The 12,588-nt window shown below is 43.4% G+C and overlaps 1 protein-coding gene across 1 annotated transcript in view; it reads left to right on the top strand.

Annotated features, from left to right (window-relative positions):
• Positions 1-1,618: 1,618 nt before the first annotated feature.
• il1rapl1a (interleukin 1 receptor accessory protein-like 1a) overlaps positions 1,619-12,588 on the top strand; it is a gene marked incomplete at its 5' end in the record, with an annotated part of 73,497 nt that continues 62,527 nt past the window's right edge. The window contains 2 exons of the mRNA XM_080478164.1: positions 1,619-1,637; positions 5,971-6,045. Coding sequence (XP_080334290.1) covers positions 1,619-1,637; positions 5,971-6,045 — 94 coding nt within the window. The remainder of the gene's footprint in view (positions 1,638-5,970; positions 6,046-12,588) is intronic.

The raw sequence follows: 12,588 nt of genomic DNA, 5'->3' as shown, positions 1-12,588 counted from the left end.
AGAAGAACTATTTACTACGGCCATGGTGAGCATGCGCCATAGCAGCATTTCAGAAAAGTGTTTTTTTTTTCACCCGTTTACATAGAGTCTGAGTGTTTTCCAAAAGTTGCACTTTCAGTGGCTTCGAGCACTATTGCCATGTAAGAAAGTTTTCCATTTTTACTTGAAAACGTTGTGGTGTAAACGGGTCCCTAAAGCACTACTGCCATCGTAATAACAATCCAACTTCATCGTCTGTCCATACGAATGTCCGTGTACTCCCATTGTTAATGTTTATGGCGTATTGTCCCTTGAGTGAGTGTGTGGTTTCATTACAAAAACAAACAACAGCACCTACTAGTGGCCCAACATGCGAACTAAATCCTTTTCAGCATTTCTGCCATTTCCATATAAATGGATATAGATTTCCAAATGCCATGTAACTAAAAATGCAATAGCAATGTGCTTTGACTTGAAATGGTGACGTGTAAACGAGGCCTCAATTGAGTTCAATTCAAGTGATGCATCAATAGTTGTTATTGAGTACAAATGGTCTCTCCACCTCTGCAGATCACATTCATTGTTTCTCCTGATGCTCCTGCAACCTTTCATTAGCCTAACAGCTCACCAGATGTATTTGCTTGTTTAATTACCTTTATACATCTGTGGTTACTTGAGTCCAGGCTTTGTCTGGTAATGGCAAGCCTTCTCTTTTTTTCTTTGTGAGGAGAAGCTTCCATTTCTCCACATTTTAAATGGTGCCCCCACCACCGCACCACCCCACCACCCCACCACCCTGCTCCCAAACCATGATAATTGATGTATTTCTCATAAAGGGGTGGTAATTAAGATAATGAGATTTTCTGAAGCAAGTGTAGCATGCCAGAATGAGGGGGAGCATGTTTTGTGACTGGTTCACTTTTGCTTTATAAATTTTCTTGTTTTTCTTCTTCTTTTTTTGCCAGCTCTGCTTCTCGGTCTACTGATGTCTGCTTCCTATCTGTGTTCTCCTTAACACATCTGCCCCCCCTCCTCTCGTGTCCCATACACAGCTTGTCCTCATTTGTTTGCCCAGTGCATAATTAGCTATAGGATCACCCATTGTGTAATTATGTATAGCAGTTTGATATGTAATTAAAATTGTATCAGTATCCAGTGTAATTTGTGTAGTGTGATTACCTATTAACAGTGCAAACAGTTGTGCCTAAAAGCCCGTGACCGCCCCTCTCATGGATGTCACCGTGCTATTCGGCTTGTATTTGCATACGGGCAGGTACTTCATCTGAAACAGAGGCTCTGTTCATCATAATATTTGAGTCTGGATGACCTTACATGTGTGCATCTTCCTGGCGGCATAAGCAATCGTTAACTCCAGCCTCAGGAATCCTTAATCCAAGCACTTAACAAGACCATGCACTCTACTTCAGACTGCACAATTACTTAGCACAGCAACATTACATGGCTTGTTCCTCCCAAACAGACACCAAAAACAGAGAAGGGCTTTCAAACAGCTTGTTAGAGCGCTCTTATAATAAGGCTAAAGAAGACCGCACGTGAGAAGACTCTGAGGAAGCATCTTAATGAAAGCACGGGGCTACAAACTGGCCCGAACAGCCACCTTCCCACTGAATAATTAGACATGCCTGAAAGGTCCGCTGGTGGGAGTCAACTCTGTTGTTCATTGTTGGTTTAGTGAGTCCAGAATTAGTTTATTGCTTACTCTGCGCCCAGGACTGCATTCCATTCTAGTGCATGCTAGTGCTTCTGCATTTTTATTCACTGGAGTGTGCTGTTTATGGAGAAATTGTGTCCTTTCTATGTAGAACTACTGTGCATGATAAATACATTCAGATTTATAAACACAGAGAACTGTTTTCCTTGATAAACCTCATCTTCTGCTAAAGACTGAATTAGTGGTTCAATGCTGCACACATTTGTTTCCCCAAAAAGGTTATTCTATGTTCCACACCAAACGTGTTGTGCTTGTGGTTGTGAAATGTGGGTTGTATTGCGCTTAATACACCGCTGTTTTTCTTCATGATGTAATGGCACAGCAACCTAAAACTGTGTCGGAGGATTCAGAAAGTATAATAAACTCAACCAAAAATAAGCAGAGGGAGAATATATGCATGATTTATTTTGTTCTTTTCTATGGAGGGCCACACAAATTGCAAAATAATTATACAACCACAACAAATACATAAGTGAGCATAGGCCTGGTTGATCTTATTAGTTCCTGCTGTGCTGATGCTCATGATGGAAACTGTGTTGAATATGTATATTTCAAGGCCACTGCGTTGAGAGCGCAGTGCAAAATCATGAGTGTAAAAAAAAGTAAAACAAATGTTCAGCTAATCTAACATGCTGTTGGGAGGATAGAATGAGGGTCGGACATGATGGATGAAACGACACAGTCACGGGTTGAGATTCCCACTGGAAAGCTTTGTGAATGTCCCTCCTTTGATACGAGTTCACTTTGTCAACTTTTTTCGTCCTCAGACATGAATATTTGATTCAAAATGTCACCACTGTGTTGATGTTCACATGCCAAAAACCCAGGTCACAGCTCATCGTCCATCCATCTTCTTTGCTGATTCATCCAGCTGAGGGTTGGGGGGGGTTTGAGCTGGTGAAGGCAGGACACAGACTGGATATCAGTCCATCACAGAGAGACAGACACGCTCACATGATACCAACGGACAAGTTCAGGATGTCGATAACCTTCAAACACATGGGCTGACGGAGGACATCGAAGTGCCTGGAACATGCAGTGAGAACATGCAAACACAGTTCAGAAATCCCCCACCCCCCTACCAAATTAAGGCCACGTTCACACGGGCCAAAACAATCTTTTTTCTCCCCGGGGTTCTCAATAAAATTCCAGCCACACTTCACTATGAACACGACTCAACACGAGGCTTCAGGGCATGTAGTACACATACCAGGCCTTTGGGGGCGCTGTGACTCACCAAACACACCAAAAATGCAAAAGAAGACACGGAACACATAGAAATTAGAAGTAGACTCCTCCTCATAGACATCTATATAACTCTGCGTTCTATAGGTCTATGGCCCTGCTCCTCCTCCGGCTAGCGTCAGTAGCTTCTGCAGCTCGACTGGAGCTTGTAGTCCGTGATTGTTGTGGTTATTAGATGACATTGCAGACCGCAGTGGTGGGGTAGGGGCGGCAATTACGTCATCTTTTTTCCACAAATGATCGTCTTTTTCCACACCTCACAGCCGGGGTTTTAGAATTTCCCCACTCTGGGACCCGTGTTTTTAAAAAAAATGCTTTCGGCCTTCTAAAACGCCGCCCCGTGTCGAATAATACGGTGCATTTACGTGAACCGGCGTTCTCGTGTGGACGGCCCCTTACATATAGGACCTTCTAGTTGTGAAACGAAAGCTCTCACCATTCCTTCAGCCCAGCTCATTGTTAACACAATGACTCCACAGCGAATGAGCTCACAGAAAAGGAGATTGGATGCGTCCACGCAGAAAGCTGGAAAAATGTGAGCACATTCAATCACAACAACGTAATTTAAACACAAGAGAACCCTTACATAATCCAAATAGTTACTGGTGGTGCCCCTTCAAACTTGCACTTTAAAATGTATAAAGCGAAGCCTGTGAGCAGAATCAAAAATACAGTAGTATAACGTGCGCACAAGAATACATATACATAAGTAAAGACAGCATGAGTATCAAAGCAAATTAGCCTTGAGCAGTGCCACTTTGTCTCCGTGTCCACACAAAAGTAAAGGGCAAAAAACTTTTCATGATGAGCAGCCAATTTACCTTACAGCTGTGGTATCAAAGTGTGGGTGCAGTCTTTGGATTGTTGGACAACTCGTCCACGGACAACTCGTCCACAAAACTGCATCCCCGGGCAACTCGTCCACGGATGAGATTTCAGAATTCTTCAGGGAAAATAAATCATGTACAATGTACTTTTACATATTATTTCTTATTGATATTTTATATATTTTTCATATATCTAGTATATGTCCATATATATTTAGTATAGTATCATGCACATGCACGTTCCAGCTGATTAATTAATTAATTTAATCATGTTTAGCATCAACGTCGCTACTGTATGAGCCCCGCAGCCCGTTAACACATCGGAAGGAGGTCTTACGTGATGCACCTGAACGCATCACTCAAAGCTGTCAGCTATGAAGCTGCGTTTTAACTTTTCAACTGCACAGCCTATTTGTTTCCAGAAATACATTTCTGAAGACCGTATGTGAGGCAGTGCTCGGTGTGCCGCTGTTTAGTTTGCGCTCTGGGCAGCTGCCCACTTCACCCAGAGCAAAATCAGCCACTGTTTAGGTTTTTGAGTGAAATACACTTAATGATCCTTCCAAATGTGTAAAATATACTTTGAAATCGTGGACGAGTTGTTTGGAATCACATGGACCAGTTGTCCGGGGTTGCACTTTTGTGGACGAGTTGTCCGTTCACCCAGACTTTGAATCTGCTTTTCAGTTGCTATGCTGCAGATTCACTGGAAAGTTGTGGCTCGTTTCATCAAAGGCACTTGAGTTGTCTCTAAGGTATGCTGGAAAAGCCAACACTAGTGAACTTAGATTGGCAGCTTGTACTCTCTGGGGCATTTGTAGCCCTGCTGGCAGTTTTTCTTATTCCTTATTTTCTTAATATTCGTCTCTTTTTGTTTTTGTAATATTATCAATGTTTTGCTTCTTTAGAAAGTCCAACTTGGTAAATATTTCATACCATTTTTGCGGCTAAGCAAGAGATTGTGGAGAAGAATAGAGATGGCAGAAGAAAATAATAATTTAAAGCTAAACTGCACAATGTGCTTGTAGAAGTGACAAAAACACTTGATTGAAAGAAATTATATTTTCATGTGTTTCATGTGATTGAAAAGCACAGCTAAACAAAACAACAATGTACAAAGCAGAGGTGTTTTTTGTGTGTTTTTAATTTGCCCTTCCGTGTTTCATGATTATGACATTTATCATGTAGCCATAAAGCCACTCCATTTCTCTCCCATCCACTTCCCTTTAGCGGCGTAGGTACAAAGGTTTCCCCCTGTTCTGCTCACCTCTTAACCCTGAAGAGCACTTCTCTTCTCCAAGAACACACAAATGCTTTTAACAACAATAAATCGGCTGCATGTTGCTCCTTTTCCCAGAGGGAGGATTCGAGCAGCAGGTCCGGCTTCCGCTGGCTGCATGATTAGCATCATCAGCTGCTCTCTCTAAATTATACACGCACGCACACACACACACACACACACACACACACACACACACACACACACACACACACACACACACACACACACACACACACACACACACACACACAAATTTGCACACACATACACAGAATACCACACACCACCACTAAACTAAGTTTCACACACACACACACACACACACACCCACGAACACACACCCACACACCCACCCACACACACACACACACACACACACACACACACACACACACACACACACACACACACTCACACATGCACCCACACACACGAAGAACCACACACAAACTAAACTCAATTGCACGCAAACCCACACCAACTAGCACACACACACCACACATACACACAATAAACTAAGTTGGACACACACACGTGCACACAACTGCACAAACACTAAACCAAATCACACAATAAAAGACACACACACACACACACTCACACAAACACACACACACATACTCAAGCAGATGAAATTAGTTTTTTTGACTGAATAGTGATTAATGTAGGAACAACAGCGAGTTCGGAAGGCAGAAGTTATGAGAACAGATAAAAAGGGGAACGTGCATTTATTTGCTTAGATAACTTTTGTTGTGTGCAACTTTTTCGAACGCGAACAAATCTTTGGGATGCAGAGGACGACATCAGGAACAAACTAAAAATAGATCAATTCTCACTGCTCTCCTTCAAAAACTTTCTCCCCGAAGTGTCTTTAAACTCTTTCTTCTTTTTTCTCCTACTTTCAGCTCCCCTGACCGACAAGCCTCCGAAGATCCTGTTTCCCTCAGAAAACAAGATCAGCAACATGGAGCTGCAGCTTGGTAAGTCCGTCATGGGATTTTCTTCCAGCTGCAATCAGTGCAAACTGTGTCGTTTCCAAATGACAGGAAATGGATGACTTTACAAATCCTCTCCAACACACATCTGGGCACCGAAGCCAAATCGATCGTGGCACATTTATTTGCCCGGGAAATAGCTAAAGCAAACCCAATTGTAAAAATGGCTTCCATATATGCAAATAGTTGGGTGCTAATGTCCCTTAGGCTGTTTTGTCAACAATGGGAAACCCATATGGCGCCCAGGTTCCATAGGCTGGCTCGCCACATGGAGAATGGGCCGTTTTCTGTCGCCGTTGTTTGTCTTCTTTGACGTGGGTTCACAGCGGGCCCCACCATGTGGGCGTACGTGCGTGAGGGCCTATATGAGTATGGTTTGTTTGTTTGTTTGTTTGTTTGTTTGGGGGGTTTTTGTGTGGCAACATATTGCTTGATTTCTGGGCACAGTCCGCGGTCCACATGGTGCTCGCCGCGCCATGAATGGCTAATGTGTCTGTCATGGTGAAGCTGATCGGACAAGACTGAGAGGTCTGGAAAGCAGAGAAGCATTGGAAGGGTATGTGGCAGAAAAGGAGGGTCGGGACAAAGACAGAGATGGTGTGATAATTCACTGAGTGGTTGCCTTTTGTCTTTTATCTGATGCTACTGGAATGCAGGTAGTTCATTTAAAATGCCTCCACGCTTGGCTGATCAAGAGTGAAAAATTGCTGCTGCCGATAAACTGACAGGCACAGCCTCACATGTCAGCCCACTCACACCCATGCATGAACAGGTTGCACAATGTGGGCCCTTCAGCTATTTGTGTCGTTGGTCCCGATCTGGATTCCACTGAGATTTTCGGCAAAGTGTCGGCTTCTCCCTTGAAAGTCTCAAACAGATATTTAATAAAGCATCACAGTTGGGCCTTTTGTTACGTCTGTGTGTTTAAGTAAGAGTGTTGTGGAGTGTCTGTTTGCATTAACGGACAGATGGTTTTCAAGTTGGAGAGGTCTGAAATCTGTAGAGGATTTTAGAATCACCATCAAGCCTAAGAAGCATGTATTTTATATGGTGGGAGATATTCAGAGACAACTCACATATGCTGAGGTAGAGTATGTTAATTCCACACTGAAGGGCCTCATCGGCCAGCAGGTTCCAACCAGGAACTGTGTGAAGTCCATCCATCCATCCATCCATCCATCCATCCATCCATCCATCCATCCATCCATCTTCTATACCGCTTACATCCTGTTCAGGGTAGCAAGGTGCCACAGCCAATAGAGGTGAAGTGTGTCACTGAAATTTCCTACACTCAATTGGTTGACTGCATTTCTTTAAATTTCCCATTTTTGGTCACCAGCAGCAACATTTTGTGTGTGTGGTCAGTACCCTTCTTATTACTTAAAGTAGCTCTTAGCCGTGGTTCCACCGCACTTTCTGTGTCAGTCGCGTGACGGGACGGGTTTTCGCGTGGTCCGACTGAAAAAGTTGTGGATGGTACAAAAACAAAACTGCGACCACCGGCTACGATTTTCCGCCACCCCTCCGTTGCGGTACCTAGCACCGAGGAACGGGTCTGTGAGAGGAGCGACGACGCAGCCGACTGCTGATTGGTAGTGAAGATCATCACTCTCGACTTGCCCGCAATAATTAAATAAATCATCAGCCGTGAACTCTCCCGTTGATGTTTACATGCGCCGCTTTGCTCTCACTGGTTGTTTTGTTAACTGGGTTTATTGAAGCACTGCGGTCTTCCGACGAGGTGCAGACACTCCTCAGGAACAGGAGGAGGAGCCTCAGCAGGAGCTGGACGCTGCTGTTCACAATGAGAAAGGTTGTGCTGTGTCACAGAGAACGACTCGGACAGCTTCCCGCCGGCCGCTTCCGTGTTCTTTGCTTGACGCGTCCCCGAGTTGTTCACAACCCCGCCTACATTTTCACCGTACTTTCTGTGGTGGGACCGCGTGACAGAGTTGGGCCTGGGTGCGCTTTGCCGTTCCGTAACCTCCCGCTCCGGCACGTACTGCGCAGTAGAACCACGGCTGTAGACTCATAGAAGTTATTGATCCCTGAGTTAAATCACAGAAATACAATGCAGTAAAGCAAAAGTCTCATGCACTGGCCAGTTTCCAGTATATTTTAACATCTTGCTGCTGACCACAGTTTGCACTCCTCTAAATTATACTATACAAGTTCCAAAAGTAACACATCTTACTGGATTGATTACAATACCAACAGTGCTGAATGCATGTTTCTAAACCCCTGTTTTCATATTGTATTGTTGTGTGTCTCCAAACCCTTTGGGCTTTAATCCTGGGCTGTGATGGTCGAGTCTGTCATATTACAACATCTCAAGTGTTTAATCAGTGTTTATATTTATAGGTGTTAAAACCATAGTTTTTTTAAATCTTGAGTCATCACTGTTCAAACTATGACACATTTCTGAATTGTGGTTTTGTTGGGCTGCTTCTTTTGCACACTCACAGTTGTTGAACAGCATACAAATTCACTAGTGAATCACCTTTAGTCTCCCATAGCCTATTTTTGGATAAAATTCCAACTAATAGCTGCCTGGTTCTGCTAATGCTCTAAAACCCATGCATCCCATATACAGTATACAGTATATATATATATATATGAGAGAGAGAGAGAGAGAGAGAGAGAGAGAGAGAGAGAGAGACACAGCTTATCCAAATGCCTGACCAGTCTATTGATCCACAGATGGATCCACTTGCTCTTTAAAGCCAGGAGAGCTGCTCCGAGTTGATATGGCGCTACCATCAGCAAAAGAAAGTCCAAAGCAAGCCAGAGTATGGAAGATACAAGCAAGGCAGCCTGAGAGAGAAAGATAAAGTCTGTGTGATGTCGTGCAGCGAACCCCCACAGACTCCCAGCCGAGTGTCTAAAGCACAGAGACACTGAGGTAAATATTTTACAGTCAGGCTCCATTTTGTGTGCTGAAAAGTTGTTTCTCCCTCTAGACGAGAGTTCCTCTTTTATTTAGCTTTATTTATTTATTCTGTTCTTCCTTAATATTTGTTGAGCCATGCCCTAAGCAGCTTTATGGCGCAATGTGGCAGATTTATAGCGGCCAGAACGTGCACAGAAAGAGGCTGGTCCCTTATGGCGAGTGGGAAATAGGGAGAGGGAGAGAAAAAGACAGGGGATCCGGTGGAGGCCAGAGGATGGGCAGTAAAATCAGAGCTGTAAGCAGAGAGATAAATCTGCAACACTGCCGGGAAACACAGACTCACTTTATCTCCTCTGCTGTTGCACACAGTGTAGATCTCAGCCAGTCACTAACACAGCAAGCTGAACACAACACACACACACACACGGAGACTGATATCGTAAAAAAGCACACGTTACGTAAACTTTTACAGTGGGAAGGTAGTCGAGATGTCGCTGAAAGTCAAAAGGATTGAAACAGAAGGAAGTTCAAAGTGAAACGCAGATGCATCAGAGGGGTCATGTAGACAAGAGAGAGCAGGATGGTTGAGAGAAACAGACGATGGGAGAATAGAGGCGGGACATGAGAGAGAGTTAGTCTCTGTGGGGGGCTTTGCCTTCTCTCCTCAGGTCTTCTTTTCTTAGATGTTCCTGTTTTGCCCTGTTTGCTGAAGGGACAAAATCCCGCAGCTACTGATTCTGTCACTCAGGACTACACATTAAACCCCAATGTCAGCACCAAAAGGCGGCATGTACGTGCCGCTCTCATCACAGATCTGTGCTGCAGGGCGTTCGGGAGTCCTCGGGGATGTGCGGCTGTGCAGCTGCTGAAAGCATCCCTGTTTTGCATCACAAATATCACATTTGAACAACTTGACATTTTCCAGTGTTGCCTCTAAAAGAGACAAAATACCGGTTGCGTAGGCTGGGCTGGATTCTGACGGTTACATTTTGCCAGATTTACTGCTGTCCCCCAGTGGTGAGTCGGTGAAGTCCACTTCTAATTCTTGCACAGTAGGAGGATGATTCATAATGCTGGGTGCACATTTGTTCTGGAGTTGGTGAGAGGGAGCGACAAAGAAAAAAAAAAAAGATATACACACACTTACAGTTTGTGGCATGTTACACGCAGCACAGAATTTAAAAGAGAAACACACCCGCGCATAGATTCGCTGACTTGTTGCATCCCCCGGGATGGTTGGTCATGGATTCACTGTCCCAAAGGGCTGGGCTGAGGGATTCAGCTCACGCTTACACAGCACTCCACTTGGAGCATCTCTCTGTCTTTCTGACTCACCCTCCATTTTCACACACAAACCCTCCAATACTCGCACATCCCTGCACTGCTCGGGGTGAAGAGGTCACACACACGCTCGCAGCGCAGTCCTCGGCAGCCATGGAATAATTGTAACTGATAGAGGATTTTACTGTCCCCCAAAGCCACCAGATGGGTGCAGCCTTGTGGAAAGGAATTAGACTCCATTATTTCACCGAGTGGGGCCCAACAGCAGAGGATTGGTGGCAAGAGTGAGTCGACTCTTATGGAGACATGGACAGATTATTCAAACAATGATTCATTCCTCTTGGAAAGGGATGAAATGATGAGCAATTGTCTCGTACATACCTGCTTTTTTTTGGTTTTTCCTGATGTCATGGAGTGAAGTAAAGAAAAGAAATCTCTCATCGCTTATTCTACACAGACATTTCAAAATGACATTGACACATGTAGCTGTCGCCAGAAAGCAAGATTTAAAACAAAATAGCATTACAGCAAGGTTTTGTTCACTGGCTTCACCGACATATTGCTTTCAGTAGTTAAACCTACTTAGAGAAGAAAACTGCTGTTTGTCGTCATTGGGTGCATCGCAGTGAATGTTGACAACAACGTTTACACCACAACATTTTCAGGTGAAAACAGAATATGTTTGCACTCCATGGAAACGGGGGAAAACGCAACTTTTCATAAACGCTGCTACTGCACATGTGCACCACAGTAGAATAACAGCAATAGCGGTGTTCAGAGTGTCATAACTCCCAGTCTGTATTCTCCTATATAGTTTTAGATTTGAGAGTCTCCCGGAATGGCAATCCAACTTCCCCGTCTGTCCGTGTCCTCGCCATTGTTAATGTTCATAGCTTATTGTTCTCTGTGCATATATCTGTGGTTTTATTACAAAAAAAACAACTACGTAGTTTTTTTTGCTGGTCGAGCATGAGATATACTGTGTAACACTGCCCCCACAGGTCATCAGTGGTATTACTCCAATTGCTGCACAGCCACAAGCTCCCTGACAGACAGAAGGCTCCTTCTGTATCCATTCCTGTATTTAGTGGCAATTATATCTGGGCCTTAACACCTACCTGCAATTAAGAGCCACAAATTAAACTGAAATGCATATTTTTGGATAGTATTACAATGTGAATATATTCCCGCATACTTTAACCAACATAATTTGTGTTCTTCCTATGCCTTTCATATCCATGTAGCTCTGTGCCTTTCTGCTGGTTTGTCTCTACATCTTTTTTATCTTCCACCTCTCTTCCCTTCTCGCCGCCTCGCCTGTTGACCTCTGCTTGCTCAGAGTTTTGAGGATTCTACCGAGCGCCACAATATTGAGGACATCTTTAAGCTTGAACACCATGCCCTAATAACAAAAACGTGGCCGTACCATGGTGAAGGGTGAAATTGAAATCGACATTGCTCTGGAGAGTTGTTAAGGTCAACGCGGAGTCACTTCATTAAATTACTCATTGTCTCTCTCTGTCTCTCTCACTCTCTTTCAGTCGGCATCCACACACACTCATTCACACCCAAATTCAGTTCCTCTAATATTTTTGCTTTCAGCTCAAACGTACATGACAATATTTTGAAGGTATTATTATAGTCAGGCACACTTATTAGGTTCTTTTTATAAATTTTTAACAAAACCTTGACATACAATTCAGGTCAAAATTGTCCCATTTTACCATTTACCAGCAGTTTTAAGGATTTTACCCTGAAACCTGATGATATTTCCAAAATTGACCCAAAATACACAAATATTACAATATTTTTTATTCATACACGAGTACTACAAATGTTTGTACACTGAGGTTGATCTGAATTTCAGATCCACAAGTGTGGGCCATATTGAGGAAAATGAAGTTTCAGCTGTGCTGGAACGTGGCAATATGCCGTTATGATTTCATGTCCTATGTATATTTTGTGATATATGAAACCTAATACAGTCTGTTTGACCTGTGAAGCATTTCTTAAGGATTATTCATTAATTTTTCTATTGTCAGAAAGGCTACTTATGTATTGTTCTGATATGCTGTGTTTTAACGATGAGTCAGGTAACATATGGTGCCTATCTACACAGTGTTAAAGTAACACTAAGCATAGTGTTGAATCTTCAGAGTTAATTCAATTCTTCGAAGAGTTAATATTTTACACTACACTGTACTACGTTAACATGGAAAAATGTTGATTCATTTTTTCACTGAAATAACACCCACAGTGTTCTTTACAGTTGTAGTTGTTGGTTGCACCCCTGGAGCTGCTGTTGGTTGCGCAACCAGCAGTGCAACACACAGAGTACTTTTTATTCTATGTATTTT

This window comes from Lipophrys pholis (genome assembly GCF_963383615.2).
Source record: "Lipophrys pholis genome assembly, chromosome: 13".
Lineage (NCBI taxonomy): Eukaryota > Metazoa > Chordata > Actinopteri > Blenniiformes > Blenniidae > Lipophrys > Lipophrys pholis.
This window is presented reverse-complemented; position numbering and strand designations above follow the sequence as displayed.